The sequence below is a fragment of the Salmo salar genome, chromosome ssa11 (assembly GCF_905237065.1).
Source record: "Salmo salar chromosome ssa11, Ssal_v3.1, whole genome shotgun sequence".
NCBI lineage: Eukaryota > Metazoa > Chordata > Actinopteri > Salmoniformes > Salmonidae > Salmo > Salmo salar.
Window position 1 is genome coordinate 32,019,259 of NC_059452.1, and position 21,215 is coordinate 32,040,473.

The 21,215-nt window shown below is 42.6% G+C and overlaps 2 protein-coding genes across 2 annotated transcripts in view; both read right to left on the reverse strand.

The window, feature by feature from the left end:
- The window catches only part of LOC106587734 (transient receptor potential cation channel subfamily M member 7), a 94,501-nt gene extending 88,044 nt beyond the window's left edge, over window positions 1-6,457 (reverse strand). Inside the window, exon 1 of the mRNA XM_045689351.1 lies at window positions 6,183-6,457. Coding sequence (XP_045545307.1) covers window positions 6,183-6,185 — 3 coding nt within the window. The 5' untranslated portion in view covers window positions 6,186-6,457. The remainder of the gene's footprint in view (window positions 1-6,182) is intronic.
- Window positions 6,458-7,276: 819 nt separating this feature from the next.
- On the reverse strand, window positions 7,277-18,474 carry LOC106594228 (signal peptide peptidase-like 2A). Its single transcript, XM_045689365.1, is given in 18 exon segments — window positions 7,277-7,828; window positions 9,383-9,416; window positions 9,650-9,810; window positions 9,896-9,976; window positions 10,843-10,942; window positions 11,936-11,983; window positions 12,432-12,488; window positions 12,594-12,668; window positions 13,219-13,300; window positions 14,203-14,304; window positions 16,009-16,105; window positions 16,294-16,413; window positions 16,416-16,444; window positions 16,568-16,701; window positions 16,895-16,984; window positions 17,185-17,367; window positions 17,605-17,715; window positions 18,195-18,474. Coding segments are annotated over 18 exon segments (1,599 nt in total). The 5' UTR covers window positions 18,249-18,474; the 3' UTR covers window positions 7,277-7,787.
- Window positions 18,475-21,215: the final 2,741 nt, after the last annotated feature.

Below are 21,215 nucleotides of genomic sequence, written 5' to 3' on the forward strand. Positions count from 1 at the left end.
CAGAGCAGCACTTTATTATGGACAGACCTCTCACCAGTAGGTAGTGAGTGGTACGGTCCCACTTCACCAGTAGGTAGTGAGTGGTACGGTCCCACTTCACCAGTAGGTAGTGAGTGGTACGGTCCGTAACAGTTGCACAGTGGAGTCTACTCTAAGGGAACTATCAATCTCCTCCCTTCATAATAAATCAACATTTACTGTAGGCAATACCATAAACATGTCCTTAAATGTCTGCAATGCTCTTCGTAAAACACCATAAACTACTGCCCTCAATGACCCAGAGCTGTAATACAACTCCAATCGTCTTATTTGACATTGCCTGACATTTTGCAGCATTAATGAAGGTCAATAAACTTTGACATTGGCTAAGATAAGATTCAGGCTGTCACTATGACTGATCTCATAGCTAAAGCAAAAAGTACCACAATCATCAACATGGCATAATAATGTTAAGTCCAATTACTACACAACATGATAATGTTATCTATATTAACTGTAGCTACATGATATGATAATGTTGTTAAACTCCCTCAACGTCAGCAAGACCAAGGAGCTGATCGTGGACTACAGGAAACAGGGGCGGGTGCACACCCCTCATCCACATCCACAATGGAGGGTCAAGATCCTCTGTGTCCACATCACTGAGGACTTAACATGGTCCTCTCACACCAGCACAGTGGTGAAGAAGGCACGGCAGCGCCTCTTCTCCCTTAGGAGGTTGAAACCATTTGGCATGGCCACTCAGATCCTTAGGAACTTTTACAGCTGCACTATGGAGAGCATCCTGGCTGTTTGTATTACCATCTAGTATGGCAACTGCAGACGGAAGGCCTTAAAGAGGGTAGTACAGACAGCTTAGCGCATTACTGGGGGTGAGGTCCCAGGCATCCAGGACTTACAGTGGGAAGAAAAGGTATGTGAACCCTTGGATTAAATAGCAGGTTGACCCTCCTTTGGCAGCAATAACCTCAACCAAACATTTTCTGTAGTTGAGGATCAGACCTGCACAACTGTCAGGAGGAATTTTGGACCATTCCTCTTTACAAAACTGTTTCAGTTGAGCAATATTCTTGGGATGTCCGGTGTGAACTGCCCTCTTGAGGTCATGCCACAGCATCTGGGCCACTCCAGAAAGCGTATTTTCCTTCTGTTCAAGCCATTCTGTTGCATCACCTAACTTCGGTTGAGCTTCAATTGGCGGACAGATAAGCCTTACATTCTCCTGAAAAATGTCTTGATAAACTTGGGAATTCATTTTTCTGTCGATGATAGCAAGCTGTCCAGGCCCTGAGGCAGCAAAGCAGCCCCAAACCACGATGCTCCTCCACCATAGTTGACAGTTGGGATGACGTTTTGATGTTGGTGTGCTGTGCCTTTTTTCTCCACACATAGTGTTGTGTGTTCCTTCCAAACAACTGTAGTTTAATCTGTCCACAGAATATTTTGCCTGTAGCGCTGTGAACATCCAGGTGCACTTATGCAAACTTCAGACGTGCAGCAATGGTTTTTAGACAGCAGTGGCTTCTTCCATGGTATCCTCCCATGAACACCATTCCTCTTTAGTGTTTTACGTATCGTCGACTCGTCAACAGAGATGTTAGCATGTTCCAGAGATTTCTGTAAGTCTTTGGGTGACACTAGGATTCTTAACCTCATTGATTATTCTGCCCTGTGCTCTTGCAGTCATCTTTGCAGGACGGCCACTCCTAGGGAGAGTAGCAACAGTGCTGAACTTTCTCCATTTATAGACAATTTGTCTTACCGTGGACTGATAAACATCAAGGCTTTTAGAGATACTTTTGTAACCCTTTCCAGCTTTGTGCAAGTCAACAATTCTTAAACTTAGGTCTTCTGAGATCTCTTTTGTTTGAGGCATGGTTCACATCAAGCAATGCTTCTTGTAAATAGCAAACTGAACTTTTGTGAGTGGTTTTTATAGGGCAAGGCAGCTCTAACCAACATCTCCAATCTCGTCTCATTGATTGAGGACTCCAGGTTAGCTGACTCCTGACTCCAATTAGCTTTTGGAGAAGTCATTAGCCTAGGGGTTCACATACTTTTTCCAACCTACACTGTGAATGTTTAAATTATGTATTCAATATAGACAAGAAAAATACAATAATTTGTGTTTTATTAGTTTATGCACACTGTGTTTATTGTTGTGACTATGTCAAAATTATGCAGAAATCCAGGTACTGTCTTCACTATTATTCTGCAGTGTAGAAAACAGTAAAAATAAAGAAAAACCCTTTAATGAGTAGGCGTGCCCAAACTTTTGACTGGTACTGTATATTTATCCTGCTACTGGTCACTATTACTCCTTTTTACGTGTATATTCACCTATCACACATACACTGACACTCTAGCACACACACACACACACACCATTATACAGCTGCCATATTGTTTACTATTATTATTAAACCTGCTACCAGTCACTTTCTCCTGATCCCTGCCTACATGTACATATCAACCTTAACTACTCCAGTATTCCTGCACATTGTAAATGTGGTACTGGCATTGACCCTGTATATAACTTACATTCTTCTATTTATTTATTCATTCCTATTAGTGATACTATTTTGACATTGAATACTGCACTGTTGGGTAGGGCTTGCAAGTTAAGCATTTCACTGTACCTGTCCATGTGACTAATTAAACTTGAACTTGAAACTAAGCCAAGTGTGGAGCCATGTGAAAAGTCACGGGACAGCAGTGTGACGAGCCTTCAGTTCACACGCCCAGGGAGCCCTTGTAGGCATAGTAGTGTAATATAAGAGACTCTTCTCTCAGAGTGAATAAGGTAGAACAGGAGGAGGAGGACAGCTAGTGATGCTACTTCACAAGAACACTGCCGCCTTCACTACTAAACTGTGTCACTGCTCTCACGCTTTGCATGCACTGGAACAATGTGTGTGATAACAGTCTATAGCTTACTGTATATAGAACAGGCCAGACTCATAAACAGCAGTAGTCTCCTTTGGTCCATGATGAGCCCTCTAGCAAACTGACAGTCAGGGGGGGGGGGGGGGCATTCCAGGGGGCTTGCCCTACACAAGTTACTGTGCAGATTCTTTAGTCCAGATCCCATACATTTTTAACTTATTTATTTGGGATGCAAAATGATTTGTAGATCAGTGAGTTTTTTTTTAAATCAGGTTGGCCGATCTTGGAGACATGCTGAGTAAGTGTGACCATCTCTGCAGCGCTGGCCTGTGGCTGCAGCAGGGCTGGCCTGGTAAACCACCCTACTGCTACAGCGTGCTAAGTGGCTGTAAGCGGAGGCATGTGACAGGCGGAAAGAGGACAGGGACTGAGGGAAACAAGGAGCAGTTTCACAACACCTGCCCTGGCCAGAACTTATTGCAGAAACAGGTTCTTCTGGGAAAGTTTGACAGAAAACCCATGGTTGATGTCCACAATCTAGGGTTGTGTCCCAATGGCACCATATTCCCTATATAGGGAAAATAGTTCAATTTAAGAGGCACCTAGAGGTCTTGTAAAAAGTGATAGCAATGCATTATAATAGGTCATTATAATGAATTATTCATGAACCTTCTGTGACCATTACACTAACAAGGAGTAGCATTACAACAACCTGCATCTGATGCAGAGGGATGAAGAACTTTGACAGAACACAAATGATAACATTCACTCACTCCATCAAGGAAATGACAGGTTCAGACAGGACTGGTTTTCCTACACCCAGTATTCAACCCACAGCCACCACCATCAAGTCCTCCTTACTGAAATTATACTGAACAAAAATAAATGCAACAAAGATTTTACTGAGTTACAGTTCATATAAAGATATCAGTCAATTGAAATACATGTATTAGGCCCTAATCTACAGATTTCACATGACTGGGAATACAGATATGCATCTGTAAGTCACAGATACCTTTTTAAAAAAGGTAGGGGCGTGGATCAGAAAATCAGTCAATATCTGGTGTGACCACTATTTGCCTCATGCAGCGCGACACATCTCATTCGCATTGTGTCGATCAGGCTGTTGATTGTGGCCTGTGGAATGTTGTCCCACTCCTATTCAATGGCTGTGCGAAGTTGCTGGATATTGGCAGGAACTGGAACACGCTGTCGTACACGGCAATCCAAAGCATCCCAAACATGCTCAACGGGTGACATGTCTGGTGAGTATGCAGGCCATGGATGAACTGGGACAATTTCAACTTCCAAGAACTCTGTACAGATCCTTGCAACATAGGGCTGTGCATTATCATGCTGAAACATGATGGCAGCAGATAATGGCACACCAATGGGCCTCAGGATCTCATCACAGTATCTGTGCATTCAAATTGCCATCGATAAAATCCAATTGTGTCGTTTTCCGTAGCTTATGCCTGCCCATACCATAACCCCACCTCCACCATGGGGCACTCTGTTCACAACGTTGACATAAGCAAACCGCTCACCCATACAACACCATACACGTGGTCTGCAGCTGTGTGGCTGGTTGGAAGTACTGCCAAATTCTCTAAAACGACGGAGGCAGTTTATGGTAGCGAAATTAACATTCAATTCTCTGGAAACAGCTCTGGTGGACATTCCTGCAGTCAGCGTGCCAATTGCACACTCCCTCAAAACATCTGTGGCATTGTGTTGTGTGACAAAACTGCACATTTTAGAGTAGCCTTTTACTGTCCCCAGCACAAGGTGCACCTGTGCAATGATCATGCTGTTTAATCAGCATCTTGATATGCCACACCTGTCAGGTAGATGGATTATCTTGGTAAAGGAGAAATGCTTACTAACAGGGATGTAAACACATTTTAGAGAAATAAGCTTTTTGTGTATGGAACATTTCTGGGATCTCCTATTTCAGCTCATGAAACATGGGACCAACACTTTACATGTTGCGTTTATATTTTTGTATGTATATGTTCAGAATGGACAGAGCTGCCTTTGACACTTGCAAAAAATGATGCGTGGTCTAATGATCCCCTGTAGTCTAAAACAGATGGAAGTATGATTTATGTGGTTCTATTGTTTAATTAAATGATGTTCTATTATATCGGGGGACCATTTGCTGGTGTCCGTTCTATATCTTGTAGCCGACATGCATTTATCTGGCCTGGTAAACCGCTGGACAGTGAACACATGGGGACTACAACAAACCATCACACACAGCAGCATGACAACCAGACCCCCGCGCACAATTAGTGACGCCACATGCAGTGTCTGTCTGTCCAAACCGCGAACCCGCGGCGACTTGACAGTGGCCCGATGTAGCCTGAAACTCTTCAAGAGAGATGCCTTTAAAAAGTCTGGTGTGTTTTCAACTGACTTTTAGCGGTCTGATGACAAGCTGATCAGAAGCTTCAAACCATTATATATAGCTTAACTATGCTAGTCAGTGGTGGTTAGCTAGCTAGATGATGAACAATCCAGAGTCTGTGGAACCCCCGAGGGGAATCAAAGACAGAAATTCCTCAGCTAATGTAGCTGGCTAAGCTATTGTTTAATGACAACTTGCCATAGCAAAGACAACAATACCATGAGTTAGCGACACAATCTCTGATAGTTTACCCAAAATGAGGCTAATTTGCTAGCTAGTCAAGACTGATAAAGGCAAGCCTTGAATTTTGGGTCCCAGTACTGTCTCGCGGGGACAATGTCATCTCCACCCCTTTTCTTGGAATCCAACTTTGTCAAGTCATCGCACGAGTTGGCATGGCCTTGCAGTCACATCGCTTTGTACTCAAGTCCATTGGCGGACAGAGCTAACTGGAGCTGGCTCACTAGTTAGCATCTAACGCCATTGTGGATGGATGGTAATGCGAACGTTAGCTAGCTCAACTACCTAGCCGCGGCATCGCTAGACTCAGCCAGTCGCAGTTTGCATTTCAGCGAACGTTCTGCCGATGCCTCTTTACTACCAATGCAAAGGTGCCCAGATGTTTTACCCAAATGTCGGTGGCACTGGCTATCCACTGAACCATATCCAACGTTATTCTTGATAGATAGTTAAACACAAGTACGCAATACCAACTGATCATGATCTTCTTGACAACCAAGCAGCATGTAAATAACTGCCAACTACTCATATCTCCCTCCTCGACTCTGATCCTCCGACCTGACATTCTAGAAGCCCCCATTCTACCTCGAAAACATTCTACTTGACAAAAAAAACCGCACAAAAGCACTTTGGTTGGATCTCGTACCATTCTCTTCACCGTTGAGACTCAGGAAGAGCTTCTCCGATGCCTTTATCCATCTATCGGCGGTGTTCCTTTCTGTTAGCCTTGGAAGGAAAGTCCAGTTGTCGCTGGTGAAATCTGCCCTAGCTGCAGCTCCAGCGGAAGGTTGCTTTTTCATAATTGTGCGACTCCGAACTGACGCCGCTGCGTGACGAAGCCAGCTGAGTCAGCCCCCGAGCACTGAGCACGTCACATGACGGGGAGGTCAAATACCAGAATATTTATCTATTATTTGATTGATTAATACCCGCATTGATATTAAAGTGTATTGCTATGGGATGAGTGTTTGGATAAGTATATTATGCAACAGGCGTAAGCGTGTACTGTAAACAGGTTTCTAGGTCAATGTGGTAGATCTACATACTTCTCATTCTCAATCTGACTGGTATGTAGGCAAGAAGTGGCAAGTCACGAGTAATAAGCTACAACAGGCTGAAACATGACGAACTCCACAGATGAACCCCAACAAATCCCATTTTGCAACAGTACAGAAAGCCACCTCTCTAACTCGTTCTCCCTCTTTACTGTATTGTCCAAGTTTGATCTCTCCATCTCCCTCCCTGTCGGTCCCTCTCCCCCTCCCTCTTCCTCTTCCCAGGCCTTCCTCCCCCACCCTCCCTCTCTCTATACATTTATGAGGATGGTAGTTAGACAATACAAATCTATAAAGTAATTCATTAATGGGTACCATGGGCTCAGTAGTCAGTCAGTCAGTGTCTTTCCAAACTCAGATCACTAACTCACTATTTGCTCTTTCTAAAGTACCGGTGGTAACAAGTACAGGTACAGAGCCGCGTAACACTGAACAGCCCCATCCCCACAGTGACCTAGCTCACAGGTGGACAAAGATATCTGCAAAAGGCCGGTGTGGGTGCAGGCTTTTGCTCCAGCCAGGCAGTAACACAGCTGATTCAACTAATACAGTGAGTTTTTGTTAGAGTCTATAATTATTTCAATCAGTTATGTCATAGTTCTAACTGTGAGCTTTAAAAAGACATGAAGTGTTAGATAAAGTACAGGCCATAGAACACATAATAAGGACACACTCAGAGCTCAAATCAGATTGGACTAATTTAAAGGCAACAAAAGCAATCAAAGATTGTGTTTCTCAATAAAACAAACAAGTTACACAGAAAACCCCAGAACAGCTGTTATCGAAGAAAAAAAAAAATCTTCACCGACAGTTTAACTTTGAATTTAAAATCCTCCAAAACCTGCCAACATGAGTATTAAAGTGCTTTCTCAATAAATCACTTGTATCTTTTACCAAGGCAACACAGTTTAGGCATCATTTTAATATTATAGTTCTTAGCCACTAGTTAACCACTGCATTCTTAGCCACTAGTAAGCCTCTCAAATTAAACTGTCTCACTGCCCAATCAACAGAGACCCACACAGTACAACCCCTAACCCACCCCTGACCCCTCCCCAGTATAAATCCTTATTGATTCATAGACTAGCTATAGTATTTCCCTTGCATCCCATGGATGATAAACTAGATGCTTGATTTGAAGAGTAGAAAAGAGCCCCTGTGGTTGGTTTGTTAGTTGGCTCCTAGATCAGCTGTAGTCAGCACTTTCCTCCTCCGCTGCCATAGTCAGGTGTTCCATCTAGGAGAGGGAGTGGAGGAGAGAGAACAGAGAGGAGGAGAGGAGTTTATCAGTATAAGACAGACATAAGTGATATAACATAAAGCTTAGTCCAGTAGCCAACAGACAGTCTGCTTTGCACAGCTCAGGCTTATTCAGGAGGGTGGAACTGTACAGAACGTTCATGTAGACCAGACATTTATCTTCGTTGTCATAGAGAATAGCCTATTGTGTTTGTTCTATGCATTGCATTTCTAACTGCAACGTTCTGAAATGTTCACCCTTCTGAACAGAAGCAAACCACAGGTTTACAGAAAGCATGACGACACGCACATGACAAAACATAAACGACAAACAAAGCTCCCACGTGGCAACTCCCCCTCTGAATAAAACACAGCTGCACAGGGAAAATTCAAACTCATGAAAACGTTATGAGATGGTTGTATTCTGGTTAGAAAAGATGGACAGCTGTTGGGAAAAAATTAAGGGATGCAGACATTGACAAACAGACTAAAGAAATAAAACAATAGAAACAGACTTTTCTAACCAAAATGTGTGTGTCCAAGCTAGAGTGAAATCTGTGGCGCCACTGGCATTTCCAGGACTCTAGTGACATCTAGTGACCACGTTGGGTACTGCTGGTCTGAGTGTGTAACATGATATTACACATAACTCAAGTTGACATTCCAGTGTTATGTTTTTGATTTGCTAAAGGTTTGAAGTAAAGGCTGAAAGGCTGTGAAAGAAGAAAACATAATGCTAGTCTAGAGACATAGGGTAGCTAGATGGCAGGGAGGATGCAGTAGAATCGAGCGTGAGTACCGTAAATTCCGGACTATAAGCCGCAACTTTTTTCCCCAGGCTTTGAACCTCGCGGCTTAAACAATGACGCGGCTAATATATGGATTTTTCCCGCTTTCAATTTAAAAAAATAATAATAAAAAATTAAAAAAACACATTCTGTGACGTGCTCAGTTTTTTGGCGGCATGAAGCTTTCATTAGACCAATGAAATTGCCGAACGGGTTAAGGTCAAACAACTTTTTTGTTTACTGTTTAGATTAAATCGAGCGCTCTCAAACTTCCCATCATTCTGATTACGGTAGTCATTTTGTCACCCTCATCATGGCAAAGACACGGAGAAATGCATATGATGCAGCTTTCAAATTGAAGGCGATTGATCTGGCTGTTGGAAAAGGAAATAGAGCTGCTGCACGGGAGCTTGGTCTTAATGAGTCGATGATAAGACGTTGGAAACAGCAGCGTGAGGAATTGACTCAGTGCAAAAAGACAACTAAAGCTTACTGCTAATTTTTTATTTTAAGCCGTGTTTCGTTAAAGCCTATTTATTTTTGTTACAAGCCGTGTTTCGTTAAAGCCTGTGTAAAGTTCATTTGTTTCAATGTACCGGTAGGCACCTGCGGCTTATAGACATGTGCGGCTTATTTATGTTCAAAATAATATATATTTTTTTTATTCAGTGGGTGCGGCTTATATTCAGGTGCGCTTAATAGTCCGGAAATTACAGTAGCCCTTACTGGCCTCAGGGGTTAGAGGTCAGGGGGTGAAAGCACACCTGGCAATAAGGGTTCCCTGGTGGAGTCCAACACCTGATGGAGATTAAATCATCATCATCATCATCATTACATCACACACTACTGTATAACAACCCTCCATATTGGAAATACATAATGAGAACAAAAACATGTATAATCACATTTTAATTCATTTCCTGAGTTGTGTGAATTCAAATGGAATTAGGCCCAAACCCTTTGAAGTGATCAAATATTCAATTAAATAAATTGAATCCCCACCACCTAAGGAAAATGTCTTGTCCTCTCACCTCGTATGTGGTCCCGTTCCAGAACTGCCTCATCTCCCCTCTCCTCCAGGCCAGCAGAGCAGATCCTAGCAGGGTGAATGGAACCAGGTAGAGCAGGGCTGGCTGCCCCATCTTAGTCACCAACATCACCGCAAACGTCAAAACCATACCACACAGGTAGGCTGGGGGAGGGGTGGAGAGGAGATGAGATGATCAACACGATGATGATAATGATCAGTAACATATTGATAATGTCCATGTCGTTACCTATGCAGCAGCAGAAAAGGTAGACCTTCTTGGGGCTGTTGACCCACACATCAAACCTGCTGCAATAGGCCACAAGAAGACCTGTTGGACCAATCAGCAAACAGAATATATGAAGGTCTGAAGCTATCGTCCAATGAGAAGGCAGAACAGAAGGGCGTGAAGATGGAGCTGATATTGAAGCTTTAGATCGCACCAGAAAGAAAATTACCTAATGAACAGATCTAGGATCAGCTTACACGCCACACATCCTAATTATAACCATTATAGAGGGAAACATAACACTGACCTTAGATCATTGTCTAGAGACATGGACCCATATGGCTCTGGTTATTGTTGCAAAGCTACCGGTAATTTACCAAAGTTACCAGACTCTTCAGTCATTTTGGTAATTAAACAGGTAATCTATGGCAATCTATGGTAATTTATCTGTGTCCATTTTGAACATGAGTTTCCAGTGGATAGACCATATGGTTCAAGAAAAAAAAAAAAAATTAATGAAAAAAGCATTTCAACAACAATGGCATTTTTAAAAATTAACTCTGCAACTCTTCCAACTATCGACTTTCTTCACAACTGTCACCAGTTTGGCATCAAAACATTGACAACAAAGTCATATTAACATAGTTAAATGAATAGAAGGATATTTCATGTTGAAACCCTCCTGTTAAACATTAATGGTACTCACTAAGTTAATGGTTCATATTTAGGATAGTTTTGTCATTCTGTTTTGTCATTATTTTATTATTTTATATATTTTATTGTATATAGATAATTACAGACACCTGTGATAATCTGAAGTACCCAAAAAGCCCACTAGATGGTATCTAATCAAGTAAAAACGTACGTTACAGTAATATACCCTCCCTTTGCAACCCTAGCTCTGGTCAAAAGTAGTGCACTATATAGGGCATATGATGCCATTTAGGATGCAGACATGTTTATCTCACCTGGTACGATGATGTCCCCGTAGCCCAGGATGGAGAACTGCATGCCACACAGGTTCTGTGTCCACGCAGAGAACCGTGGAACACGCATCACTACCGGGAGCTACCAGGGAGACAACACAGGCAACGGTCAACTAACAGTCAACTAATGATTCAATAAAAACATTAACACTGTTAAATAATAATTGACTAACAGTTAACTAAAGCTCAACCAAAACTCAAATCAATCACAGAGACATACTGAGGATTCACTATGATAGATTCTGAATCAACACCAATGACAGTACTTCCATTAAAAAACAGAAAACAGACATGTAAATATGCCAACTGTCAAGCCGTACTGTTTGTTAATGACATGAACATGAGACATACAGGAAAGCAATCAGTTCACCACCAAATCACACAACAAATATATCAATGTTTTATTAAATTCAGATTAAGCCCTCTCATTATTTAAACTCTTAGGCTACAACGTAATGACTTGAGATTGTGTAATATTGTATAGTAGTATGGTAAAGTTTGTTAGAGCCAGGAATACGTGATAGAAACTGAACAAAAACTCTTGGCCCTACACATGATCAATCAGGCGTTAACACAGCTGTCACGTGACATAAGAGCCATGTGACAGTTGGTTGGTATGTGCTGTATGTTCTGTCTCTCAATTCAATTCCATTTCAATTTTAGGGTCTTTATTGGCATGGTAAACATATGTTTACATTTCCAAAGCAAGGAACAATCTACAATATTTATATAAATGCCCATTTATTCTTGAAGAATACGTCTTATAAATGCCTTATGAACTTAGTAGAACTGTCTTACCCCAGCATAACATAAATGGCTGTTTAACTTCATTGTTTGTAAACAATGTCTTCGTAAAACTAACAACCTATATCTCTAAACTATGGCTTAATACAAACAATGGTCTAGCGCAGAGATGAACTGATTTGATAATTAACAGTACATATGAAGCTGAGTAGTAAAGAGATGAATTGATATGATAATTAACAGTACATATGAAGCTGAGTAGTAAAGAGATGAATTGATATGATAATTAACAGTACATATGAAGCTGAGTAGTAAAGCGCTGGGGTCTTACTTTCTCATATGGAGTCGAGGGTTCGGCTGACACCTCCACCGTGTTACCCTGCGTCGAGACAGAACACCCCAACCAGACGCAGTCAGTTTGCATCCCAAATGGCACTCTATTCCCTACATAGTGCACTACTTTTAATCAGGGCCCATAGCGCTCTGGTCAAAAGTAATGCACTATGTAAGGAATAGGGTGCCATTTGAAACGCATCCTCAGACAGTCAGCCATTCAGACCCAGAGGGGAATCTAATCTACACAGCAATGCTGCAACGGTACAGAGCAGATGAGATCACAGCTACGCAGCATGATTCTAGTTAGGGGCAGGAGTGTTTACTGGGTCGGGGAACACTCAGTCAAGGAAAACTCCTGACCCTACTGATTGTTAATCAAGCCATTTTAACATCCAGAGATTGAAGATTCAAGTTTTGACAGACAGAGAAAGAGAGACAGACATATAGGCAGACAGGCAGACAGGCAGGCAGACAGACAGATGAGTGGTTACCTTCTCTCCTGATGCATCTGGACCCAGGGCCACTTGGACCATGATACTCTCCCCATTCTGTAAATATAAAACATTTAAAACATGGGACAATGTATTTAACCTTTCTATTAAAATAAATAGGACAATAACATTGCACTGTATTTAAAGGGGAAAGTGACTCACCGGCATGAACAGAGGAGTGATGAAGACAAAAAACACATCATACAACAGCAGCAGACTCAACAGGATCACACAGATCTGAGGGGGAGAGAGGGGGGGGTGGAGGAGGGATGGAATGGAAGTCAGTTGAGGGGGAGACAGGTGAGGTGGAGAGAGAAGAAAGAGAGAGGTAAAGAGAGAACAGATGTTTAGAGACGTGTCCATAGACTTAGTTAGACGACATCTTTTTACCTGACCCGTTATGGCGTCTGTGATAGTATAGGCAGCCCCATTGAGGCCATCCCCATTTTGAAGTAGTACTTTTTCTTCTACTACTTCTATGAGTTGGTAAACAAACTGAAATGGTGCATACTGCCACCTGGAGTGTGTTGTTTGAACAGGTATAAAGCCAAGGTTGGTGATCTACTGCCACCTGCAGTTACGGAATGTTTTCTCACAAGTAAAATTCATTGGCTGATCCCACCCAGTTGACTACTTTAACATAGTGGAAGTCCTCAATGTCAATGTAAAAACAGTTTATTTCCAAGTAGTGATCTATCTCTATGGACGTGTCCAACTGTCTCAGCCAGAGTGTGGCCCTCTTTGTGACTGAAGATCAGAGATCAGAGGGTCAGAGTGATGATTTCACCTTGAAGTTGGACAGGGAGATGGTCTTCAGGAAGTTGAGACAGAAGGCCACACCCAGGAGGTCCTGCAGGATCCAGATCCATCTGGCAATAAAGTAGAGTACAAGGTATATTTTCTTCAACAACACACTTCAGCCTGTCAACTAACTATTAAATATAACCAAACTGATTAAATAAAGGTAATAAAGAAATAGGTTATAAAGTGCATGTCAAGCTTCCTCACAAACATGAGGACAACCATTGACAATGGTTCCTGTGCTTTACCCTGAAATGGCCCAGGAATTCATTGTTAGTTTAGTTTTAGTTAGAGTTTTATAAATGCAAAAATGAGAGCATTTTCCAAGTAATGATCCAGTGAATGAGTAAATGTATAATCTGAGTGAGTTACAATGTGTGGGGGTGGAAAGGGAAGTGAAACCACATTCTCTAGAACATTATAATTATCCACCATGCTTTCGCTCATGGAAAAGTTTCATAGGAGATTAGCTGTGGACCGTGTGTTGCTGTTGTAGACTGGGGACATTTAATTATCCTGTCCACTAATACTTCTACTGTGCTAAGGTCTAAGGACAGTCACTAGCCTGTATGAATACACACACAAACATTACCCACCATGATGTTATTCTGTTATTGGAAATTAGAGAGACTAAGAGTTTCTGTCTGTCAGAAAGTGCGTCTCAAATTGCACCCTACTCCCTATAAGTGCACTACTTTTGACCAGCATAAGTAGCACTATATAGGGAATAGAGAACCATTTGAGACACATTCAGAGACAGTAGTCAGAGTCAATGAGGCAGTGAGTGATGCTGAACTAAACTAACAGCAACAACACACCTCTACTCTGCTGATGACGTCCAAGTCCTCCACACTCCCTCACCCCAAACACCACTTCCTGCTTCCTGTCCCACCCACAGAATTCCCAAGGGGTGTGTCTGTGTGTGTGTCAGTGTGTGTGTGTGTCAGTGTGTGTGTGAGATAGACAGTACCTGTCCTCGTTCCTGTAGACTCCCCAGACCACAGCTACGGTGACACACACAGCAGACAGCAGCACCGACCTCACAGATACACTCCCACCCAGGACCGTCACACTGGAGGAACACAACACACATGAGAGAAGAGAGAAAGACCGCAAGCAACCACAGAAAGGTTCGTATGACTCACAAAAACACGTGTGTGAGACAGAGAGACAGAGACAGAGACAGAGACAGAGAGAGAGAGAGAGAGAGAGAGAGAGAGAGAGAGAGAGAGAGAGAGAGAGAGAGACACAAAGAGACACAGAGAGAGAGACAGAGAGAGAGAGACAGAGAGAGAGAGAGAGAGAGAGAGAGAGAGAGAGAGAGAGAGAGATGTTCAAGGAGACTGGTATGTGTCTGATTCACTTTTCTTTTTTTTTTTTACTTCTCAGAACTTCCATATGAAACTATGGCCTATGAGTTGTTTATGTCAGACAGAGGAACAGACAGGGAGGACAGATGTCTATGGAACAGACAGAGAAACAGACAGGGAGGACAGATGTCTATGGAACAGACAGGGAGGACAGATGTCTATGGAACAGACAGGGAGGACAGATGTCTATGGAACAGACAGAGAAACAGACAGGGAGGACAGATGTCTATGGAACAGACAGGGAGGACAGATGTCTATGGAACAGACAGAGAAACAGACAGGGAGGACAGATGTCTATGGAACAGACAGGGAGGACAGATGTCTATGGAACAGACAGGGAGGACAGATGTCTATGGAACAGACAGGGAGGACAGATGTCTATGGAACAGACAGAGAAACTGACAGGGAGGACAGATGTCTATGGAACAGACAGAGAAACAGACAGGGAGGACAGATGTCTATGGAACAGACAGGGAGGACAGATGTCTATGGAACAGACAGGGAGGACAGATGTCTATGGAACAGACAGGGAGGACAGATGTCTATGGAACAGACAGGGAGGACAGATGTCTATGGAACAGACAGGGAGGACAGATGTCTATGGAACAGACAGGGAGGACAGATGTCTATGGAACAGACAGGGAGGACAGATGTCTATGGAACAGACAGAGAAACTGACAGGGAGGACAGATGTCTGTGGAACAGACAGAGAGGACAGATGTCTATGGAACAGACAGAGAGGACAGATGTCTATGGAACAGACAGAGAAACAGACAGGGAGGACAGATGTCTATGGAACAGACAGAGAAACTGACAGGGAGGACAGATGTCTGTGGAACAGACAGAGAGGACAGATGTCTATGGAACAGACAGAGAGGACAGATGTCTATGGAACAGACAGAGAAACAGACAGAGAGGACAGATGTCTATGGAACAGACAGAGAGGACAGATGTCTATGGAACAGACAGAGAAACAGACAGAGAGGACAGATGTCTATGGAACAGACAGAGAGGACAGATGTCTATGGAACAGACAGGGAGGACAGATGTCTATGGAACAGACAGAGAAACTGACAGGGAGGACAGATGTCTATGGAACAGACAGGGAGGACAGATGTCTAAGGAACAGACAGGGAGGACAGATGTCTATGGAACAGACAGAGAAACTGACAGGGAGGACAGATGTCTGTGGAACAGGGAAATCATACTTTACGTTGTTACTATAGAAAACCTTGACTCTGTAAATACCATGATTTTAATGAGCTGTGACATTTGTCAGACAATACTTTGTTTTCCTTGTTTGGGGGGGGCTATGTTATGTTGTTATGGGAAAAAAGTTTGAATTGGGATGAAAACCCCAGGAAAATTGTGACACTCTCTGTGTGTGTGTGTGTGTGTGTGTGTACCTCATGGGGCTACACTTGGCCAGGTCCAACAGGGCGTCCAGACAGCTGAAGAGGGCGGTGGCTGACGCTAGGCAGAATATGGCGATGATCACATACACTGGAAAACACACACACAAAGTGTCAAAACACTCCTGAACTAACTCATTTTGATACGATCACTGAGTGTCTAACAGCTTCTGGTGTGGTATGTTTGCTTTGCATATAAAACTGTTAATAAACGTAATACATTATGAAAATGTAATACAAAATATATTAAGCAGTGTTTGGGCAGAGTGAAAGACTCACCCAGGTACTTGTAGAAGAAGTACATGAGTACCAGCATCAGACACATCAGACCTACAAAAATGACCACCTTTAGGGGAGAGTACAGAGCCAAGTCCCCACTGTCACTCTTCTCTCCTCCCCTCCTCCTCCTCGAGACGCACTCAGCCTCTCTCTGACACACAGACACACACAACACACAGACTGTTACACAGAGTGCAGAGTGGCTGAAGAGTGGACAGCATGCATGGCTGTCCTTTTCCGAAGGACATAAAGAAACGTGTGTGTGCAGTCTCACCTCTCACAGGCTCCGCTCCAGTAGCCTCCCAGAGCAACAGTCACCACTCCTATGAGAAGCATGACCACAATGCTGACATCAAACACAGGCACCGCCGGGGCATACAGCCTAACCTGCATCTCCTCACCAAACACCTGGAGAAACACAGAGATCAAACACTAACACACCTGAGACACACACACTACTGTCTCATGTCTATTCTTATTGATTGAAAGAAATACTGTAGATGAGAAGTCAATTAGAAGGCGTGAATAAGCACTATACCATATCTTATAGTGAGTTGTAGTGACCTCTATACCAGAGGACCTACAGTATCAGAGAACTCACACTCTGTGCGTCCAGGAAGTCCATGTATCTCATCAGAGCCAGCGGAATCTGGACTTTCTCATACTCTGTCACATTGGCTCCCGGGGGACTCTTTAGAAGCAATCAAATGAGAGATAAAACAAAACACATGTCTTAAAAAGCACACACAAAGATGTAGGCCTATCATGTTATACCATAGATGTAAATTAAGTGTTGCATCATAAACACATTGGAGGTAACACTATTGATACATTGTAAATACATTGCAGCTACACCATTGATACATTGTAGATCCATTATCAAAGTATTACCATAGATTTAGTGCTGGCAACGATCAGAGCGGCAGCCCCCAGGTCTTGGGCAACCACAGCCTTCTGGCTTAAGTTACACTCCCCTCTCATGACCACCACCACCTTGCCTCTCACTATGGCTGGGCTCACCCCTGCAGAGCTACACAGTTTCCTGGACGACAGGTTCACCAGGGGATACGCAGTCTAACACAGGACAACAGGTACAGTTAGACAATCAATATATTAATAGGTATGATGTATTGTCACTGTAGCAAGGCTGAATCCCAGAGCCACCTAACAGCAGGCTGGATGTCAGGTGAGGTTCACGAAGTTCTGTGGGTTCACCAACAGATAGTAAAGTCTAACACAGTCGAGGCTGGAGCAAATGGGGGCATAGGGCAGCTGAATATCAGAATGGCGATGTTGCTGGACTGGACTTACAGCAGCGCTGAGTGAGAGTGACAGGTTGGTCCATAAGGAGTTGTAGACCAGGCAGTATTCTTTATCTGTGGCTCCATTTGAGATGTGCAAGATTGCCTCTTGACAGATCACCTGTATGGAATAAAAACAGTAACTAAGTGAAATACATACAACCAACATGTATTTCAAAGTAAACAAAGTATAAGAAACAACAGATCGTTTGTTCAGAGACTGATCAGTGTTAGCAGTGTAACACTTTTTCATTACACTGTCAGTATCTGTTCCACTCTGAAGCTTGCCTGGAAATTTGGGTACTTCCCCATAGCCAAGCCATAAAAGAGCTCAGCTGGCAAACTAAGCTGGTGGCTAATTGGCTAGCTAGCTACATGAACATGGCAAACTTGCCTAACAGGATAGACACTCGAAATTACAATTGTAAAGGTGACATTAACCATTTGTCGATAGTATTTGTCAAATAAATATCACGTAGTTGTCGACATAGTTGGACGTGGCTTGCTTGCTAGCTAGCTACATCTATCTCTGTACTGTTATAAATACCGTGAGCTAACTAGCCAGCTTTAGCTAGCATAACAGCTAACTGACTAGTTTACCTGAGATGACCGGAGAATGACTGATAAAATAATAATCCACGGAGTTTTTGCCATGTCGGTAACATACAGAATTGAGTAAAAATCGGATTCTCTAGAAAAAAAACTATCATCTGTAATTGGGCACACCACTAGTTTCAATATCGTCCCTTTTATTGTACTCGCATCATCGTTTTTTAGAGTTAACCATTCCCTTCCTGTTCCTCATGCTGATGGATCTCGTGACAGCTGACAACATCTTGGCAAACGCTGACATGCACTACATTTTATCAATGCATTCACTGTTTCCATATCATTAGATGTCAATATTTCTTCTCAGTATAAATATCATGGGAAAGGTTGATTATGTAACTGTCTTCAAGTGTACCAAAGATAATTATAACTAACCAAAGACTGGTACACCTTCTGTTTGTGAGTGTACGGGGAAACTAAGGCATCCATTACAACCAATGACTATGATTATTGTGCTTTCAAGACAACTGGGTAAAAGAAACGCGGTCAAATTATGACGTCCGTGATCTTCAGGTCAGAAGAAGGAGCTCTAGAAAGATGGCCTAGTTTCCGACTTGGAATTCCAAGTTAGTTAACCATTCAAATGATTTTTCCCAGTCGGAGCTAGTTCCCCCCCAGAGTTCCCAGTTGTCTTGAACGCACTGATTTCAGAAGTGAGAGATTCCTGAGTTCCCAGTTGTTTTGAATGCGGCATTTCAACCCACAGCCTGTCTCTGGTTTGTGAGACAAATGTCAAAGTCATGCCAGATGACAGTGGTAGAATCTAATTGCATACTCCTTGCGTCCTCTCCTCGACTCCTCAAAATCCATTGGAAGAGAAAGCCCGGGGTCCCTCCTCTCTGACCTTCTCCTCCAATGAGGAGGCGGGTTGAAACGACATGAGATTTTCAACCTTGTCCACATATTGACCATGTAAGGGGGTAAGTGTTAATAACATCTACTTATCATAGTGATGGGTCATTAAACTGAGTATGTTTCCCAAATTGCACCATTTCCTTTATAGTGCACTACTTTTGGTCAGGGCCCATATGGTAGTAGTGCACTATATAGGGAATAGGGTGCCATTTGAGTGCGCCAGGAGAGGACGATCAGATATAGCTAGTCAAACCTGACAAAGACAGACTTCTCTAAGATGGCATAGAACATTTTTTATTAAGATTCTAGCTAATGAATGAGAAAAATACTACATGTATAAAAACACATTGGCTGAAATCAATACAAAAGCTTAAAAGCTTTTGAACAAGTGTGTACAAGAAACAAAATGGTCCAGTGTGCCCTACCTACACATTTCAAGTTTATTGGAAAAAAAGCATTCTTTACTTACTCCTGAAGGCAACTCAAAGAACATGGGATGTTTAACAGAATAAAGCGCTTAACATGGTCTCTGTCCCCAATTTCAACCTATGCCCTATATAGTGCATAATGTTTTACCAGGGCCCATGTGTCTCTGGTCAAAAGTAGCACACTATATAAGGACTAGGGTTCCATTTGGGACACCGAATTTCAAGTCTGTAGTTTATGATTTGATAATGAAGCAGATACTACTAATCATGTGCCTCATATCTACACAGTGGCCCAGCCACCACATTAAAGGTCATTTTTTCACAAATCCGACTATAAATACAGGCAAGGCCTAAAAACACAACCACACACACACTCCTGAACATTTGGGTAAAACATTTGTTCACACAGGCGCACACACACACACGATTGTGATCCGTTTTCTACTCTTACAGTGCAACAGCATGGCAGACAAACAGATAGCAGTGATTTAATATAAATGAATTATATACACGTTCCTGGGTGGTTTCATCGTTTGGTCCTTTGTCTGGTTCTAATAAGAGTGTCTTTACAATGCCTCCTCTTCAGATCTACAGCAGTAGTTAGCACAGGCTTCTTATCTGTCTGTGGACAAATAATACATACACACATCACATTCATGTAAAGCAGTGTATATGCAGCTGGCAAATTTACATTAATGTAAAGTTTAAACTAATTACACAAACGTTGAATGAAGCTTTCGTAGACACAAGGAGCGCGTTAACACAGTACTGATAACACGTTGACATCACAGTAGCAACGCGGTACTGATAACACGTTGACGTCACAGTACTGATAAGTCATAGATATCACAGTAGTAATAGTACTGAAAACATGTTATCTAAGTATTTTTATTTTTGTCTTTATTTCACCTTTATTTAACCAGGTAGGCCAGTTGAGAACAAGTTCTCATTTACAACTGCGACCTGGCCAAGATAAAGCAAAACAGTGTGACAAAAACAACAGAGTTAAACATGGGATAAACAAACGTAGAGTCAATAACACAATAGAAACATCTGTATACAGTGTGTGCAAATGAAGTAAGGAGGTAAGGCAATAAATAGGCCATAGTGGCGAAATAATTACAATTTAGCAATTAAGACTGGAGTGAGATGTGCAGATGAGGATGTGCAAGTAGAAATACTGGTGTGCAAAAGAGCAGAAAAAAAACAAATATGGAGATGAGGTAGGTAGTTGGTTAGATGGGCTTTTTACAGATGGGCTGTGTACAGCTGCAGCGATCGGTAAGCTGCTCTGACAGCCGATGATTGAAGTTAGTGAGGGAGATATAAGTCTCCAACTTCAGTGATATTTGCAATTTGTTCCAGTCATTGGCAGCAGAGAACTGGTCATCACTGGGGATGACCAGTGAAATATACCTGCTGGAGCACGTGCTACGGGTGGGTGTTGCTATGGTACCAGTGAGCTGAGATAAGGCGGAGTGTTACCTAGCAAAGACTTATAGATGACCTGGAGCCAGTGGGTTTGGCAACGAATATGTAGCAAGGACCAGCCAACGAGAGCATACAGGTCACAGTGGTGGGTGGTATATGGGGCTTTGGTGACAAAATGGATGGCACTGTGATAGCAAATTGGATGCAGTCTGAGTAGAGTGTTGGAGGCTAATTTTGTAAATGACATCGCCGAAGTCAAGGATCGGCAGGATAGTCCGTTTTACGAGGGTATGTTTGG